This window comes from Nannobrachium achirus (assembly GCF_963921795.1).
Source record: "Nannobrachium achirus genome assembly, chromosome: 11".
In the NCBI taxonomy this organism is placed as follows: Eukaryota; Metazoa; Chordata; class Actinopteri; order Myctophiformes; family Myctophidae; genus Nannobrachium; species Nannobrachium achirus.
Window position 1 is genome coordinate 32,203,774 of NC_137820.1, and position 20,431 is coordinate 32,224,204.

General features: G+C 43.4%; 1 protein-coding gene across 1 annotated transcript in view; it reads left to right on the top strand.

Moving 5' to 3' along the window:
• The window catches only part of LOC308294289 (cadherin-13-like), a gene marked incomplete at both ends in the record, with an annotated part of 228,901 nt that overhangs the window by 102,956 nt on the left and 105,514 nt on the right, over window positions 1-20,431 (top strand). The window contains one exon of the mRNA XM_080737017.1: window positions 12,472-12,616. Within this exon, the coding sequence (XP_080593143.1) occupies window positions 12,472-12,616 (145 nt within the window). The remainder of the gene's footprint in view (window positions 1-12,471; window positions 12,617-20,431) is intronic.

Consider the following 20,431-nt stretch of genomic DNA (forward strand, 5'->3'; position numbering starts at 1 on the left):
TGCACGCCCAACGTGCGTTGTAAACAAATCGCCGACATTACCGATGCGAGCGGGACCGGAGCGACGTACAGTAAGTAATAATATCTTTACTGTATATACAGTAAGATTGACAGTCCTCACCGTCAACGGCGCCATGGTATTAACCCTTTCAATGACGGTGAGGACTGTCAACGGCAGCAGAACAGTTAAAGATAAGAAACAAGGATATGACAGAGATAAATCAATTTCTCCAATCTTTTGATTTGCTTTATGGCCTCTAGTACAGGGGTCTTCAACAGGGGGTCCTCAGAGTTACTACAGGGGGTCCTCCAAATCTTCCTGTAGTCAAAAATAGCAGATCTACAAGCTCACAATGCCTCGTGCTGTAGGTTGTTGCTAGCTTGTAGATCAGCTATTTTCAGCAAAAAGGTTTGGTGTAGAGGGGAAAAAGAGCAGACAAGTTTATTAGGTAACGACGGTTCAAGTGGTTAAATATCTGAAAACACAAATTGACATGAATCCAAAATACACTGATGATTGCGCTGTCAAACAATGAAACTACGGAATCTATGAAAAGCTTGTGGCGGTCCCTGCTTCATCCCTCTCACAACTAAGGGGTCCTTTGCCTGAAAACGTTCAAGACCCCTGCTCTAGTATTATCTCTCCCACTCATCTGTAGAACCACTTTATGACAAAGAACCAAGAAACAGTTTGATAGGTCAGTGGTTCTTAAGTATTATTATTTTTGGCTCAGGACACATAACTGTTTCATCCACGGCACCCCTGAATTACATTGTTTCTTGTCGTTTGACCACTTTTAACCCCAGCATCCTTATTCTGTGAGGAACATTCACCAAAAAGACCTAATCTGATCGAGCAATTTTTCTTTGCAATGGCAGATTTGTCTGGCTATGCGAGGCTAGAACCTGGTGTTATACTGTAGGAATAGCTAAACATGAGAATTCGTTCATGCTCGGTATACATATCACTCACTGTACGGTATGTACTTATATGTCAAACATTATAAAAGCAGTCCAGTCCAGCGGCTCCATCCGGAATGGGAGCCTTCCTTGTTCAGTGACACACAAAGCTGTTTAGTGCTTCTTAGGCTGTTTAGACTCCAGGGAGAGTATTTGTGACTCTTTCAACAGGATTATTTCTTATCTGGCCGCGGGCAGCCAGCTTCTATTATTCTATCATTGTATCTCATCTCAATACATTTAACTCCAGCATTCCTTTCCCTCCTTCCATCTGAGTTCCTGTGAAGACCATTTATTTTTATCCTTTTCTCATGCGTTCTTTAACTAACTGATGCAATTGAAAACATACAGCTGAATGTAAAAGCTGCATTGGAAGGACCAATGGGTATTCCATAATGACTTGTCACACACTTAAGCCGATCATAACAAACTTTTTAAACATGCTGTGTATAATATTATGCTTATTCATTGAGCAGATTTATTAAGGTATCATTATCATCTCATGTTATTTTATGTTATCTTATCACAATCTCTGATATCTGTCTCTCCTTTCGAGGCATATGGCAAGAGCGTGTCATAGAAATACACAGATGTTATTATTCTCCAGACATCTTAATGTCAGTGGGTTCTGTGGGGAGACGTACTGTATAGAGGCGGCAGCAGGTGTGGATGTTTGCAAGAGAAGCAGCTGCCTTGAAGATTAAGGCTTTTGAGAGGAACAGAAGAGAACACAAGAATATTAGAAAATACATCTGTCTGTTCTCATCGCATGTTGCTTTAGCCCGCTGAGCAGTGGTGGAAAAAGTACTCGCGTGTGTTACGTAGAAGTATCGATACTGCAATGCAGAAATACTTACAATTAAAAGTTCGGAATTCAAAATGTACTTGAGTAAAAGCACCCAAGTATTGGTATCAAAATGTGCACCCAAGTATTGGTATCAAAATGTACTTAAAGTAGAAAGTGCACGTTATGCAGAATGTCCCATTTTAAGTTTTCAAATGTATAACAATCTTTTGAAAATGGTAGATCTACACACTCACAATGTGTCAAATTGCGATGCATTGCGAGCTTGTAGATCTGCTATTTTCAAATGGTCGAAAAGTATATAGGGTTGAAGTGGTTCATGTATTTCTTTGTAATAATAATACAAATCTACAAAGTAATTTGTTTTCAAATAAATGTAGTGGAGTAAAAGTACAATATTTGGATCTGAGGTGTGAGGAAGTAGAAGTGGAGTAGAAGTAAAAGTATTATAAATTGGAAATGCTCAAGTAAAGTACAAATACCTCAAAATTGTACAGTACTTAAGTAAATGTACTGAGTTACTTCACACCACTGCCCTAGTCACTAGGGTTTGCAGAAAAAAAATAAGTTTGAACAAAACAATCAGTATAAGGCATCATTCTTTGTATGGTTGCTGGCTATGTGAGCACTATGAGAGTCAGTGAGGAATAGCACCGTATGGCAAACAGTGAAACTGATATAGAGGAGCATATTGTAAGAACTTACACTTCACTAATTCCACTGGTCTATATTCCTGGCGGCTAATCGCAACCTCCTGAGCCTGATCTAATGGTTCAGGGTTTCTAAATGCACTCCTGCGATGTCTCCTTTACTCCCATGATGGTAACAACTAAGTAAGTGGTGCATTTATACTGCATTACATTCACACATTCATACACCGATGGAGGAGAAAACTATGCAATGCACCAACCTGCTCATTGGGAGCAATTAGGGGTTTGGTGTCATGCTCAAGCCAAGGATACTTTGACAGTAGTCTCGCGTAGCCAGACAACTATTCCACAATCTCCGAATGCTATATAGAGTCTTGAACGGCAGCTCCCGAACGGCGAGTATCGGAAGTAGCCACTGCTACACGGAACCGTAGTCCCGAGTCATTCGAGCGACATATTCTTGTTATGGGTGTATAGTTTAAGAAAATATTTGAAAACATCATGGAAGTAACACCAACAACACCAGAGAAAGACGAAATAACACCCCAAAATCTTTTGAAAGGAGACATAACGCTAACGCTTCCAGTAGGACTTGTTATTGCTACTGCACCAAGGGAGCGGTTGCGTCACATCCGCTCTATCTTGCACTCATCGTATCTATTTCCGTGCCCCAGACTGTATGCCGGGAGCATTTGCAATCGCGGAGGCAACAGTCTGGCCACGCAAGACTACTTTGACAGTAACTCTGGGGGAGCCCGCCGGCCCGGGAGCGAACTAGGAACCTTCCGGTTCTCAAGCGGCCGCTCTACCTCCTGAGCCTCTGCCGCCCCTGGCCCATGATGCCTCCTTGCCTCCCACAACGTCTCCTTCCCTCTCTCCCTCCCACGCAATGATCTGACCAATCAAGAGACATAGCCTCTCCCTGGAGCATAAACTTAAGACAGTGCAGGTTGTGACGGTGAGCACATAATCCTCCTCCTCGTTTTCTTCCAAGCTGAAGGATTGAGAGGAGCTGGACGGCGGGTGGTGGTGCAGGGGTGCAGGTGCCTGATGATAGTACAGCCTGAGCCACAGGAGGGTTTTATAGAAACACATGGAGTTATTCACCTGAGCCCTGCTGGGGAGTGGCTTCCCTGGGATCTTAACCTTTTCAAACCGGGGAAGAATCTTTGTCACTTTAGATTTTAACCACTTTAACCATTATTTAATATGTTAGCTATTCAAAATGTGTGTGTGTGTGTGTGTGTGTGTGTGTGTGTGTGTGTGTGTGTGTGTGTGTGTGTGTGTGTGTGTGTGTGCGTGTGCGTGCGTGCACATACTCAAATCTTTCTTTCTCTGGGTCCCTGGAACAAAATATTTTGAGGAGTCAGCGACCAAATATACAGTATATCATTTTGGAAGTTCTTGACAAGTTTGAGCATCACTCATCATTATAGCAAGTAGCAACGCAATTTTTTCAGAAACATAGTAGTAGTAGTAGTAGTAGTAGTAGTTTATTTGGTCATAAAAAATAACATAAAATGTAATGACAATTCATTCATTTCAGAAGAATGGGATTTAGAAGACATTAGAATCAGCCTCAGGTCGGGGTGCCCGCTGGCCTGCTGGTGACATGCCTGGCGGCGTCGCTGGTTCGATTCCCGATCCGGACGACATTTGCCGCATGTCACTCCCCATCTCTCCCCCCATTTCCATTTCCTTCCCCAAAAGAATGAATCAGCCTCAGGTCTTTATAGGTTAAGAACACGGCTGGAAAACCAGTAGGAAGTCAGTCAGTGTTCCCCCCCCCCCCCTAGATGATGACTACTTGAACAGCTCTAGAGGAGATGACTGCTGCTGAGTGAATGTGAAATGAAGCGATATTGCACAGAGATTGGTTCCATATGCATGACTCTGACCCTGTTCAGCATTTCCCTTTCAGTCATTGTATTCAGTCATCCGGATGTAAAGGCTGAGATGAGGTGTATATATATAGGCTCCGTCTCCAACCACCTGTCATCCATCTGTAACACAATACACTGAACCTAAGTTTAAATCCCTTTTAATGTATTCAGCCTGACTGCTCGTCCAGTAACAAAATCATTTTACATTCAAGTCTATAAGTTATCCATTGGGCGTGCGTGCGTGCGTGCGTGCGTGCGTGCGTGCGTGCGTGCGTGTGTGCGTGCGTGCGTGCGTGCGTGTGTGTGTGTGTACGTGCATGTGTGAACATTAGATCTTGTTCTGGAGGCTCTTGATCTGAAAAGTAATAAAATAATACTTCACAAAAATGAAGCACTTCCGAATAATCCTTGTTAACATTTATTGGCTCAGCTGGCCAGCAATAAATCAATATAGGCCACTCACAGGTCATATAGCATCGACTGCACTCACCACTTAATATTATGTTGCGTTTGTGTAGTCAGAGCCAGCTTCGGGACAGTCGATTAATCTTTTGTGGAGATCTTGCACGGTGTCCTCCTCCTCCTCATAGCACTTTTCAATTAACGTGTATTCAGTTTAATCTATTTTCCTAGCGCTGTGGTTTTACCTGCATGTGTCCTATAACCTCACAGTGACACTATATGGACAGCTGTCCTGAAGTGTGTTCCTTAGGCCAGGGGTTTTCAATGTGGGTGACGGGGCCCTGGGGTGCCCTGACGGCAGTCCAGGGGTGCTGCGAGATAATTGGCTAATATTTAGAATTTAATATTTAGAATTTACACTTAAAACAAATATATATATATTATCATTTTAAATTGAAGTTCAAAGTTATTTTCAGACAGTTCTAACCAAAATGGTTAATATCTCAATGTTTTCCTCGCTACATAATCACTAAAATATGCCATAAATATAATGTGCTGGGAGTGAAAATTATGAATATAATGTAGGGGTGCCTCGGATGACAAAAATATGTATAGGGGTGCCCTGAGCCAAAAAAGTTTGGGAACCCCCCTGCCTTAGGCCTCTACTGTATGTTGGATCTTCAAATGTGGTTGGACAACTTGGCGTTGTACACCTTGCACTTAACCTTGTTTTCATCACTACAGAACTTCTTGTCTTTTAATGCTGTGTTTCTGACTGTGACATGCGTGTGTGTGAGAGAGAGAGAAAGAGAGAAAGAGAGAGAGACCTACTGTAGATATATCAGAGAGTGTGAGTGTAATTATGTGCGTGCGTGCGTGCATGCGTGCGTGCGTGCGTGCGTGCGCAAAGAACAAAGGGATTAAGACAAGCTGCCAGACTTAAACAATGCAACAGACAATAATTAGGTGTGACAAGGTTCACATTTCGATAGAAGAAGCACTCAAGATTTGTAACAATGCTACAATGTAGAAATATTACAGTAGGTCACTTAGATCAGTGGTTCTCAAACTTTTTCATGTCACAGCACCCCCCCAAATGGAGCTATGGAATTATGTTTTACCGTATTTGACATTAAAAAAAAGAAAAAATACTGCCAGTACCGGTAATTACTGACACTCACGAGATCGTTGGTACATACAGAAGATGATCTACAACTGCTGCTGTCTGTGTGTAGATCCAGACAGAGGCTGACACAGGATGTATTACGAATGATGGATGTGACCATTAAATGTCAGCTCCATGTGTGTCATCATCACTGTCATTACATCATGCGATCGGGGCACTGTTGTGGTGGAGAGACGATGCATTTTGCGAGAGTTAAAACAGATGAGTCATGCGATAGCGAGGTAGGAATGATGTCATTCATCGCTGATAAGGTTTGGTAATGGGGCTATCTCTCTCTCTGATGCATTTGTCTGCTCTAGACTAGAAGTAAAGGAGACTTCAGATTCACATTTTAGATTGAAATGGAAGTTAATTATAGGCCGGATAGTACAGGATACAGAGCTATGAGGTGATGTCGCCGGGGGAAATGTCATGTGCAGATAAACAAGAAGAACACAGCAGATAAGATGTCCATTTGGTCTGGGGTCACAGTCACAGATCCACGGACATCAGTACAGTTTTAACACTCACACCCCTTAAAGTGAGCACCCACTCCTGTGGCCTGAAGGAGTACTGCAGGTGTCCGTATGGAGTAGTTCCATCACAGACAGTCACGTATTATTCCATTCCTTGGTTTGTATACTTATTGGGGGGGGGGGGGGGGGGGGGGCTTAGCGCCTCAATTTATAAAATGTGCAATATCAGTTTGAGCAATCTGTACAGGAATAATATTTTTCTCTTTCTGTATTGTTGTTATTCTTGTTCATGACACTGACAGCCATCAGGAAAAAGCACTTATTGAGCCTTAAGACCAGGGCATTGAGAGGGCACCTCAAATGCTTGCCAGTTCGCATTGTCACAAACAGTCTGTTTCTGCCTGTCTTTCATAATCGTTTTTGCTCTTCTCTTAAGAGCCTGCTGTCATAAATATTCAGCAACGCGGACAGGAGGGGGCTCCATGTGGTACGCTCAGGTGGTACGCACCACCTCCCGTAGAACCCGCAGATCCGGCTGGGAATGTCTATTTATTTATTTACATAAATTACATACCATACATACAGTGTTGGCCCCATCAGTATGCTCTGGGCGGTAGCAGCTTGCTGTGAGTCATCGTCATGTAGTGCCTCTTCCCCAGAGCCCATGGTCAGTCAGTGTTGTTGCTGTGGATGTAGCCATAGACATACATTTGTAGACGCCGCAATGACCGCTGGGGCTGTACGTCAATGTCACTGTCAAACTGGGGGGAAGCCAGAAATATGCCTCAGTTGTATACTGTACATGTACCTAAAACCATCACTGATAGAATTGACATAAGATCTGGTGTTTCGTTATGAAAACCGATATTTTATATTTATTTAACATCAAATACTGTATCCATGTGTCAAAACATGTGTTAACATTTGTAACAAGCCGAACCGCTTGAGAATCGGTTGAGAATTCAGCACGTTATTAGCGTCATTATAATTGTGTGGAGACCTCCTGCTTCAATGGTCATGCGTGGGGCAAAAGTGCATCCGGAGGCATGGATTCACCCTCTTGATGTGGTGGCTGTGATGTTGCATCGTTCTAATGAGCAATTGCAGCCAGTGTGGTGTCTATTATTGTGTATTAACCTCCCTCCCCAAAGCAATCATTTACACACCACTAGTCTGTTTAAAAATGGCTCTCCTCAATGTGAGAGCTCTCAACACCAAGGAACTCCTGATACGCGACCTCATCACGGACAACTCACTTGACTTTTTATCCCTCACTGAGACTTGGCAAAAGCCAAATGATTTCTCCCAGCTCAACGCAGCCATCCCACAGGACTTTACATATTATAGTGAACCCCGCTCCTCTGGGAAGAAGAGGGGGGGTGGTCTTGCAGTTCTCTACCGCAAAAACATAAAATTTACTACAGTTAAGGTCCCACATTTCTCCTCTTTCGAATCTCTGGCTGTTCAACTGACTGGTCCAAAACCCACTATCATTGTTACCATCTATAGGCCACCTAAACCATCTGCTGTATTTTTAACCGAATTCTCATCATTACTAACATCCATATGTGCACTGTCCCCTACTGTAATTCTGATGGGCGATTTTAATATTCACGTCGATAACACATCCAACACATTTGCTAAAGATTTCACTTCACTCCTGGACTGCCTTGACATCACACAATACGTTAACTTCCCAACACATAACAAAGGCCATACTCTAGACTTAATCTGCTGTACTGGTATCACTCCCTGTAACCTCATCCCTGTCACTTTTATCCACTCTGACCATAAAATAATTACTTTTGAAATTCTTATCCCACTAACCAAAACCAAACAACAACGGACCATCTCTTTCAGAAACATTAAACACATAAATCCCTCTGATCTCACCGCCCTAATTAACTCCTATTCCAGCCCCCCCCCATCGTCCTCTCCTGCTGACCTGGTAACTCACTACAATGACTGTCTCTCCTCAGCCCTCGAAACCCTGGCCCCCATGAAAACCCGCACCGTTTCCTTCACTCACACTGCCCCCTGGTTCACCCCCGAGCTCCGCCTGCTAAAAGCCACTGGACGGCGTCTTGAGCGTCTACGCAATAAAACTGGTCTATCAATCCACACCCAAATCTACACTGAACACCTCCACCATTACAAGAACGCCCTCTCCAACGCAAAAAACTCATATTACTCCACCCTCATAAACAATGGGAAAGGCAACACCAGAGCCCTCTTCTCCACAGTCAGTCACCTACTCCAGCCCCCTAGAGCCCCCCCCTCTCACACCTGCACAGCCTTTCTCCAATTCTTCACCACCAAAATCACCACCATCCACCAACAGTTGGCCTCATCAAACACCCCATCAGTCGACCCATCCTGGATGAATCCTGTTGACCAACCACTTCCCAGTCCCCTCTCCAACTTCACCCCCACCTCAGAATCCACCATCTCTGAGCTCATCCATAAATCTAAATCCACCACCTGTCAACTAGACCCCCTTCCTACTACCCTCGTCAAAGCCTGCCTCCCATCCATTTCCCCTATAATAACTAACATAATCAACGCCTCCCTCACTTCCGGATCAGTCCCCCCCGCTCTTAAAATGGCCGCAATCACCCCCATCATTAAAAAACCCGGCGCCGACCCAACTGACCTGAACCACTACCGCCCCATCTCCAACCTCCCCTTCATCTCTAAATCCCTCGAGCGAGTGGTCGCCACCCAACTCCAGTCACACCTCAACTCCAACAACCTCTATGAACCCTTTCAATCCGGTTTCCGCCCCCACCATAGCACCGAAACAGCCCTGGCAAAAATCACGAACGACCTCCTCCGTGCAGCTGATTCTGGACTACTCACCATTCTCATTCTCCTCGACCTCTCGGCTGCCTTTGACACCATCTCCCACCCACTACTCCTGGAGCGCCTGGCTAACATAGGGATCACGGGTGTTGCACTCTCCTGGTTTGAGTCCTATCTCACGGACAGACAACAGTTTGTCCAGCTGGGGGAGCACAGATCTGGGTTTTCGTCGGTTTCACTGGGTGTTCCCCAAGGGTCAGTACTGGGTCCACTCTTATTTATCATCTATCTCCTCCCCCTGGGTAAAATCCTCCGTCACCATGGTGTCCAATTCCACTGTTACGCGGATGACACTCAAATCTACATCTCCACCAAACCCTCCACCACCCTCCCTCCCCCCTCCCTCACTGCATGTCTCCAGGACATCCGGAGCTGGATGAGCAGGAACTTTTTAAAGTTAAATGCCAGTAAAACCGAGGCCCTGCTCATCGGCTCCAAAAACACACTGTCCAACTTCACCACCGTCCCCAACATCACCATTGATAACTTCCCTGTTCCGTTCTCCCCCCAAGTTAAGAGCCTCGGCGTCATCCTAGATAGCACCCTTTCTTTTGCACCCCACATAAATAACATCACTCGGTCTGCCTTCTTTCACATCCGTAACATCTCCAGACTCCGCCCATCACTGTCCCAATCCAGCACTGAAATCCTCACTAATGCTCTTGTCACATCCCGCATCGATTACTGTAACTCACTTCTCTCTGGCCTACCCACCACACTACTCCATAAACTTCAAATCATTCAGAATTCAGCTGCACGGATCATCACCCGTACCAAACTATCCGCCCACATTACCCCCATCCTCATCCAACTCCACTGGCTCCCCATTCCCTACCGTATCGACTACAAAAACCTCCTCCTCACTTACAAAGCCCTCCATAACCTCGCCCCCACCTACCTCTCCGACCTTCTCCATGGTTATGTCCCCTCCCGTCCCCTCCGTTCCTCCTCAGCTGGGCTCCTGACAGTGCCTGCTGACAGTGCCCGCATCGGCACCATGGGTGCCAGGGCTTTTAGCTGTACTGCACCTAGACTCTGGAACTCATTACCCCCTCATATCCGACAATCTGACTCCATAACCATTTTTAAATCTCAACTCAAAACTCACCTGTTTAAACTGGCCTACTCCCTTTAACACACCCACATCACCCCTTTTTATCTGTTCACTTACCCTCACTTATCTTTTACTATTGATTCTTGTTATGATGTATTATTTATATTACTATTTTCAGTGTTCTATTTTTTATTCGTGTTTTGATATTGTGTATTTTGTAATTAACATGTTGATGTATGCTTTCTTCTGCCTGTTTTTAATGACTGTTTTTAACCTGTACGGCGACCTTGAGTGTCTTGAAAGGCGCCTCAAATAAAATGCATTATTATTATTATTATTATTAGGGCATTAATGATCTTTGCAAGTCGACTCAACTCAGTAAAAAGTTGAGTTGAAATCGACTTTATCGTTTGATGACGTCATCACATCACACACGACCCCCCAATTATTTGGGGGGTCCCCAGATGATTAACTTAATGTGAAACATTGTTTTCTCACTCAACTGTAAACAAACCAACATAAAGTTTAAGTGTATTGAGGGTATCTTCACATTTCTAAAGTGACTATTTAAGGACGTTTTAATACCTCTAAAATGACAAATTTAACATTGTCCAAATTGTCAAATATATAGAGGCAGAAAGGTGAAAATAGCCGATCTACATGCTCACAATGCCTCGCAACGCGAGGCATTGTGAGCATGTAGATCTGCTATTTTCACAATAGAAAGTATTTTATTTTATTTTTTTCAACTTTGACTTTCGACTTTCTCTGGTGGGAGTCGACTTGTGTAATGAAGTCGATTGAGTCGACTTTTTTGTTAATACCCTATTGTCTATGTGTATATCGTCTCTTTCGGGTAAGGTGGGGATTCTAATTCAAAAATGGTAAAAGTAGCAGATCTACAAGCTCAAGTCTTGTCACTTCGCGACGCGTTTTGAGCTTGTGGATCTGCTACTTTTGCTGTAGTATTAAAAGAAAGTTAGAATATAGAGATAAGAGGTTTCTGCCCGACAGAGAGGGTATTATGGATGATGGATATTCTTGCTCAGAGGGCTGGGTCAGCGTTGTCACTGTGGATGTAGTACTCTACTCAAGAATTATATTTCTATCTCCTCTGTTGTTGCACAGTTGAATGGACCAAATGCTGGAATCACTGTTTGTCTTGTGTGTTATCTTCCCATTTGCATTCAGATATTAAAATAAATGTAGTTGAACCCAGTTCAGCGATATTAAAATGTAAATCTGACAGCGCTGTATTGTTCAAAGAGACTTGTCAGCAGTTGTGAAGCTGTTGGCTTAACAAGCTGCTCGACTGTTTTCACAATAATGAGCCGTGGACTGTGCACAGAACGTAGAGCAAAAACATAACATCATCATTTCAAGGAAGAGGATTATGAGAGAAACATTGAGTCTGCTCTTCCTTCATAAATGAACTGAACTAAGTGGACTAAACTGAGTTGACACAAAACTGTTTTTAAACAGTAAATTAGATCAAATCAGATGAGCTCAACACAAATAGTTGAATCTCGTCTCTCGTCTTCTCTCTCCATAACATCATCATTTATAGGAAGAGGATTATGAGAGAAACATTGAGTCTGCTCTTCCTTCATAAATTAAAGTTATACCATGTAACTTTTTTTATAAAACAAATCTTAAAATTGTCCTAACTGTTAAATCGCTAAAGTTTTAGAACCCCCACTCTGTTATTTTCAGCTTCTGAAGCCTTCTCTTTATATGTTTTCTATGAGTTGTGAGGGGGGGAGAATTTCCCGGCAAAATGATGTCATCTCCCACATGATACACTACCGGCCAATCACAGCGCCGATCATACACCACCGGCCAATCACAGCGAGTCTTGCTGTCTCTAAAGGAAGTAGCTTCCCTCAGCAACTGTGTTTACATTGGTGAAGGAATCTTGCTTGCTACTCCCTCAATCCTGGTCTAAAAATGATGGGAGACGGCTCTACGGAATCGTATCGGCGAGGCGGAGGTGCTCGCGACGGCCGCGGGGGTCCGCAGACCCCCGTTCCAGTGGTCCGCGGCGACTCCGGACGAAAAAAGCAATACCGCTACTGACCACTAGTTGAGCAGCTTCCACAGTACAGCTTTAACTGAACTAAGTGGGCTAAACTGAGTTGACATAAAACTGTGTTTAAACAGTATGAGCTCAACACAAATAGTTGAATCTCGTCTCTCGTCTTCTCTCTCCCCTCAGCTGGAAGTTTCGACCATAGATCTGAGTGGTAACCTGGTTGAAGGCCCCGCAATTCTAGTAGTGACTGTCATCGACCAGAACGACAACAGGCCGATCTTCAAAGAGACGAGCTACTCAGGACAGGTGCTGGAAGGATCCCCTACAGGTAGGTGACACTGGCCTGATGATATGAAATATACAACCTGGACTATCATGTCTTTATGGAGGTCATTGTTGATTGACTTCAGCACCTGCAGCGCTTTAAAGAGTATTTCATTTGATGGAGGGAAATGGAACAGGTTGGAATAACGTGTTCCTTCCACGCACTATGTCCAACCGGGGAAGCTCCCCTCTGTCAGGTGATAAGAAGCGGCCTGTCGCTCCTCATGCACTGAAGGAAGCATGAGCTCAGTTCAGGGCTCTCCCCAGGTTGACATTATAAACAATAAAATAAAAGAGAGTATTTCATTGACATTACGCATGCCACCATGATGGATTCACAAACGAAATAATTATCAATGCGTTATACATTTAGCTTCAATATATTTTTAACTCAACTTTGAGAGAGAGAGAGAGAGAGAGGGGGGGGGGGGGGGAAGAGAGAGAGAGAGAGAGAGGAACATGATTTAGTTCTGTCTGATCTGAGCAGTGGCGTCAGTTCAGAAAAAGCTAAGGTATGGCAACATGACTGGTGTCTTGCACGCGCGCCTTCGCTCACGTGCAAGACACCAGTCATGTTGCCATACCTTAGCAACATGCATGATACATTTATTTTAAGAAGTACATTTTATTTTTTCTCTCGTTTCTACGGTTTCTTGGGCTGGATATGGCAGCCTGGAATGGTTGTTCAAGTGCAGCTAAACTTGGCATGTAAACGTGCCACAATTAACAATAATGCATTGCACCTGTGCAGCTGACCTACGGAACCTGGGAATATACCATTCTGTCAAGATGGCGAGAATACATTTGTGGAGAATATAATTATAATACCTTGTTAAAGTGACCATGTTGTGAAATGTTGTATTTGTTGTTATTTTACTGTAATTTAACAACATAATAACCAGCACAGATAGAAAAAGAGACATTCATGGATTTATATTTAAAAGTAACTTTTATTTATTGGGTATGGCAGCTGCATATACCCCTGCCATACCCAATTGACGCCCCTGGATCTGAGAGAGGAAATGATTGGACAGAAAGGTCAAATGGATGTCAAAAAGTGGCAGGCAATTTTTAGCATGTCATCTTGGTTGTCCCATTATAGTATCTCTCATTATAGACCCACTCACTTTCTCTCATTACAGTATCTCTCTAGGGATGTCCGTTTAGATTTTTTCTTCATGACCGTTAGCCGACACTCATCAATGGTTAATTAACAGTTAACTGATACAATACGGTTAAAATGCACTATTTAGAACAGATGAATGTCTGTGACTCACTCCGGGTCCCAAATGAACACCCGCCATGACTGCATTTCAGGGGCGTCAATTGGGTATGGCAGGGGTATGCAGCTGCCATACCCTGGGTCCAGGGGGGAAAATAAAAGTTACTTTTAAATATAAATCCATGAATGTCTCTTTGTCTGTCTATGCTGGTTATCATGTTGTTAAATTACAGTAAAATAACTACAAATGCAAAATTTAACAAAATGGTCACAAGGTATTATAATTATATTCTCCACACTTTTATTCTCCCCATCTTGACAAAATGGTATATTCCCAGGTTCCGCAGGTCAGCTGCACAGGTGCAATGCATTATTGTTAATTCTGGCACGTTTACTAACATGCCAAGTTTAGCTTCACTTGAACAACCGTTCCAGGCTGCCATATCCAGCCCAAGAAACTGTAGAAACGGGGGGGAAAAATAAAATGTACTTCTTAAAATAAATGTATCATGCCTGTTGCTAAGGTATGGCAACATGACTGGTGTCTTCACCAGTCATGTTGCCATACCTTAGCTTTTTCTGAACTGACGCAGTATAACATAATGTGGTTACATTTAGTCTCTGGAGAGAAAATTATGGAGACCATCTGCCACTCTGCCCGGTAGGAAAAGTTAATTCCCTGCACACGCTGTAGAGGTTTGCTGTCAAAATCTACCACTATAGATTTGCTGCGCAAACCCTCAGGTCAAAATACCAACTTTTCATACAATATTGTATGTCTCATATCTACCTAATCAGCCAGCCAGTACATTTCAGGATGAAACCTATTGACTTTGGTAGCCCTGTGGATATCCCTCTAGTCTAGTGCTACCCTTTGGCCAAATTCCAATAGAGTGTAGGGAGTATAGCATGAAGGGGCTGCTAGTGGGACTCTTTGTCTTGTTCTCTAATTACTTCCGTGTATTCACCAGCACAAATTATGATAGCAGGTCAGAGTTTGATGGAAGGCTGATGAAAATTGCATGAATTATGATCGAGTTAAGGAAATCACAGTGTTTATCTAAGGCTAAGCCATGGCTAGAATGCAGTGTGTTTTCTTTCTTTTTTTTGGCCACATGATGGAAATTCAAACTTCACTTCAAGGAGACATTCTTAACTCCATGAATTCATTCGTTTCTATGCCTCTGTGCTTTTTTCCCCAGAGATTTTCCTTAACCTTCTTAACTGAACAATCTTCTTGCAAATGACCATAGGGGGCCATATTATACATCACCATTTAGACCATACATCTAGGGCTAAATGCTCTTTTAAGTTCACTAACTATTTCATCAATGAATGTGAAATTTACTTTATTTCAATATATTTCTGTGGTTTGGGGTCAATTATTTTACTCTCTCATGGGTTTTCTTGTGGTTCCTTTCTTCATTCCAAAGCTAATAGTTTCCACATCACTTCTCTTCATTTACATATTGAGTTAGAATCTCACTAGAAAGGAGGGCTGTGGATCCTCAAAGCCTTGCAGATATGAAGGTGTGCAGAGGGAATGCAAGGTGAGATCATGGATCATCTCTCGTCTTCCCCAGTGGCCTTTCCACTACACGAGTGCTGCCAATATATTAAAGAATTTCTATTCTCCTCTGCTCCGTCCTGGGCTACACTTGGTCCCACATCATCTCTGTCTTGATGATCTGTTCCCCTCTCTGGGACGGTGGAGACCTGTTCCTCTCTGTCTCGTACTGGAAACCCTCAGAGAGTCTGTATCAATCTCCATTCCTCTGTCGCCTCGTTGTCGGGAACAACATGTCATGGCCTTTGGCCTCGCCCAAAAATAAATAGAAAAAGCTATTGCTCCCAGAATTCTCCATTTGATCTGCTGTGTTGTTTCAGTGGAGTGCTCCCTGACATTAAAACCCTTTTTATAACAGATGTCACTTCCTCCCAGAGGCCTTAACAGCCTTAGGAAAAGGCTTAGTTTGCATGAGTATTGTATTACATTCAAAGAAAAAATAACGCACATCCTCCGTTGTTTGGTGCTGAGCTAAAACTGCCAAAACAGTATTACTAAGAACAAGAAAGGTTGCTTTTGAATCTCCTAGGGAGCTACCAAAAGTGAGTTGCGAGCTACCTTTCTTGTTCCTATTTTTTACATTAAATTAGTGTAATCTAGTAGAAAGAGGAACCAGCTCAACGGGGACTGCCCCATTGTTCGAACTCCCGTTGGAACGAACAGCGTCGGCAGGTTAGAAAATCACCTGCGAGCGTCGGCAGGTTAGATAATCACCCGCGTCACGGTTACTGAGGTTAAGTTTAGGTTTAGGGTTAGAGTTAGGCATAGTTTTACTGAGGTTAGGATTAGGGTTTGGGTTAGAGTTTGGTGGTCGATCCAAAGGGTGTTCGACCTTATGACATGTTACCAGCTCAACAGGTGAACATCATCGTCTGTCTGTTCTACTCTTTAACAAGTTATTGCTCCAGGGATTGTCTCTAATGTGGGTCTACTTCAGAGAATAAAGTGTGGCCAAGTAACACAGTTACGAGCTATCATTGGATAAACCTTCAAATAACATCAAATACCGTGATGGAACAGCACGCTCAGTAGCACACTGTGTTAAGATGCTAGGAACCCATGATCTGACGATTTAAGCCAGATTATGGGTGTAGCAGCCCACCCATGATCCCATGGTGGGAACATGGGCTCAAATCATCTGGGTTCAAATTCTAGCAAAGTTTTTATTTCATCAAATACTCCAAAGCATGTTGTGACAGTTGTTTTTGTTTAGGTTTAGGCATTGTTTTAGTGATGTTATGGTCGTGGTCATGGACAAGGTCAAAGAGAGAAGGATGAGGCTGGTTGTGCACTGTGTCAGCTAGAACTGATACGCCTGATACACTCTGACGCCGAAACACGTAAAAGTAGTTGAAGTACAGTATTTCGGAGCACTGTCTATTACTTTTTTACTGTGAATCTTTGTGAGCTCGTTTTAGTTTTCCTGCTAGGGGAGCTAACCCAAGCCTCCAAACGTCCCACTGTCTAGATCAGGGGTCTTCAACGTTTTCAGGCCAAGAACCCCTTAGTTGAGAGAGAGATGAAGCAGGGACCCCCACAACCTTTTCATAGATTCCATATAGTTTCATCGTTTGACAGCACAATCATCAGTGTATTTGGGATTCATGTCCATTTGTGTTTTCATATATTTAACCACTTGAACCGTCAACACTTAATAAACTTGACCTTTAACTATGTACGTAGTCTGCTCTTTTTCCCTCTACACCAAACCTCTTTTCCGAAAATAGCCGATCTACAAGCTCACAACGCCTCGCAGCGCGAGGTTGTGAGCTTGTAGATCTGCTATTTTTGGCTAAAGTTCTCAGAATATGGACGCTAGGGTTCAAGTGGTTAATATAAAAAAGAAGAAAAATGTTTCTATCATACAAAGATTTGGAGGCCCCCCTATAGTAACTCTGAGGACCTCCTAGGGCTCCCAGACCCCCTGTTGAAGACCCTTGGTCTAGATGGAAGGAGGCTCTGTCATCTTAGATGAGTGGAGCCAAGTCAGAAAGAAGGGAAACATGAATTTGAGTTCATTCTCTTTTCCTCATAATTATTCTGTTTCTGACAGTTTGATAAATGGTTTAGCAATTAAAAAGTGCATTTAACGCTTGATAAAATAAACAGAATGCTGTCAGATTCAAATTTCCCTGAAGCTTCCCTATTGTGCATTCATTTATCAGGTTCTGGAGACCCGTGAGGACACGGCTTCAGTATTTATGTTGATCTATGTCTTGAAAAGTGAACGGTGAATTGATGGTAGTCATTAAATGCAATGAAATCTCTAAAAGTTTGATGTATGATATTCTCATAATTGTCTGTAACAAATAATGCCTAACAGTGGACTTCAAAGCTACACTCCTGAAGTCTGTTGCCTCCCTCTTCTCACAAAGAGGTTACAGTTAAATAAACACTGTCTTAAAACATTATAGTTACATTAAAGGAGCTATAGTCAACCTTTTCATTGTAGGGCCAACACTTTGTTTACATCCTAGTCTATAGACTAGAATGTAAACAAAGTGTTGGTCTGGCAATGGCCAAAATGATTATTTTATCATTATTTTACGCTTTTTGTGGTCATTTTTGAATAGAAACACATATATGAAGCTTTTTTTTTTTTTATATATTTTCAAAACATTCTTATTTTAACATCCGTTTTTCAAGAAAAAGTTGACTATAGCTCCTTTAAGTTAGACTATAAAGATGAATGAATGTTCCACTGCATTCTATCACTGCTACTGTAATAGTAAGATTGGAATATAGAGCGGCGGTGGCTCTGGCTCAGGAGGTAGAGCAGCTGCCTTCTAGGTTTGACCCCCATCTCCTCCTGGCTACGTGTCCAAGTGACTTTGAGCAAGACGGACACTGAACCCCTAACTGCTCCTGACGAGCAGTCAGGCAGTTAGAAGAATAGCGCTATATAAAAATGCAGTCCATTCACCGTTAACAAATAAATGAAAATCACAATAATAATATTAATTTTATTAGCAATGTCATTTTGGTGGTGGAATGAATGCAGCTCGGAACAAACCAATGGGCAAAAAGACCCTAGTCTTATGCTGAACTCTGCAATTCAGAGGACTCGTGATGGAGGTTGAATAATGCATGGCAAGCAATCTCAAAACAATTTGCCATCACATTGGAATGTGTATAGCCTCTGGACAGCATGAGCCACCCGAGAAACAGAGCGCAAGAGAGAGCACTACTTGCAAGCACTCGACTGACGCATTTGTGACGTTGTCGAACGTGACACATCGCCAGAAATACACCCAAAAGGTATGCTCATCTACAGGCAATGGGAAAGGACTCAATCGCCTTTTTGGCATAAACCTTTGGTGGGAGAAAAAATGGTCTAACTCGTCTTTGGGGAGAGTACATTGTCGTCTTAACGGTGAACTCTGCACCCCCTTAAACTTTCTGCTCAGAGAGCTCATGATTGAAGCTGAATAATGCATGGGAGAAAATGTCAGCGGCTTCACCTTTTAAACCCAACACAGTGCAGGAGTATTTATACTGCTGACACAGCCATGACTTCAAGGGACCTTTGGTGAAATTTGCTGCAGGAAACCTGGGTCTAATGTGGGGGCGCAGGAACCTTCCACACTGACAACTACACTATGCATGTGTGTCTGTACTGTACATACATGCATGCGTGTGTGTGTGTGTGTGTGTGTGTGTGTGTGTGTGTGTGTGTGTGTGTGTGTGTGTGTGTGTGTGTGTGTGTGTGTGTGTGTGTGTGTGTGTGTGTGTGTGTGTGTGTGTGTGTGTGTGTGTGTGTGTGTGTGTGTGAGCATGCATGCACGCACGCACACACAGTGCACTGCACTGCTTTGACAGTTTTAGCTCAACCTCTATCTCTCTCTCTCTGTCTCCATTTTTTTTTTCTTCTTTTGGCTGGCATTGATAACCTGACTTGCGTCAGATGGTGGCAGTAGTGCGTAGGCTACCGCCCTACTTTACCATCTGAGATCTCTCGGTGGGAGTTGATAACGCTCGTAAAGCCCCGGGCCGGACCAATCAGCGGCAGCTACGGGCGGGCTCTGAGCGGCTCTGAACCTGAATAGAGTCTGATTGCAGACCACGTGGAAACCCAGGAGGCGGATGAGTGGTTGGAGTTGGCACTCCCAGACTGTGATTGAGAGACGGCCCCATCCAATCACCTGCTAAAGAATTTCAAAAAATGGCCCGCCCCTTACATCGAGTCTGCCGGAGGAATCCCAGATGAAGGTAGAAGAGCGATATGCAGCGCAGCCAGGCATACGCACTGCTGCCATCATCGGGCGCAGTCAGGTTATGGCATTGAAGGGCCAGACAAAATAGTTTAGCTCTTGTTTATATGTAATTTACTGTAGTTCCTCCAAATTTTGGGCAAATATGGATTTTTTCCCCCCCAGGTGTGAAGATGGCGGAAGTCTTGTTGTTTTCTCTGCATAGTTTCTTAAGTCATTTTCTGCCAAAGTTGTTTTTCGACTTTGGCCGTTCCCTGCCACGCTTTCTGAGAGTTTTAACTTTTTCGCTAACCCTTTAAAAATCGTACAATATTCTGCGTCACTCCGATCTGCTCGCGGCAGTCAGTGATCACTGTTTTTACTGCCCTCTGATTGGCCTGAGCTCCCTGGATCCATTAATCACTGTGGTCACTGCCCTCTACAGAGAAAGCAGATTACTGTGAGTTCCCTAACCTCACTCTGATCTCCACTCAGAGGAACAATGACCTCACACTGAATGCAGTCTGGATTCAGTGTAATGACACTACAGTAATGGTTATGATTTGGTTGATCTGCTGTCAGTCACGAGTAGCGTGAACTTGATGCTGCTGTTTTCCTCTTGTTGATTTGTTTTGTAGTCTGGAAATAATAATCCAACGATGGCCCATGAGAATCTAGCCCTGTATATTTGATGGATGTGGAGATTCATTCCACTATGCCTGAAATTTTTTGACATTTGATCTTTGCAATCTGGTTGATCTTAATGAGATTTTCCTTGCTGGGTTACTGTGCGACGTGCGGTCGTGTGTCTACATGCATGCATGCGTGCATGTGGGCACT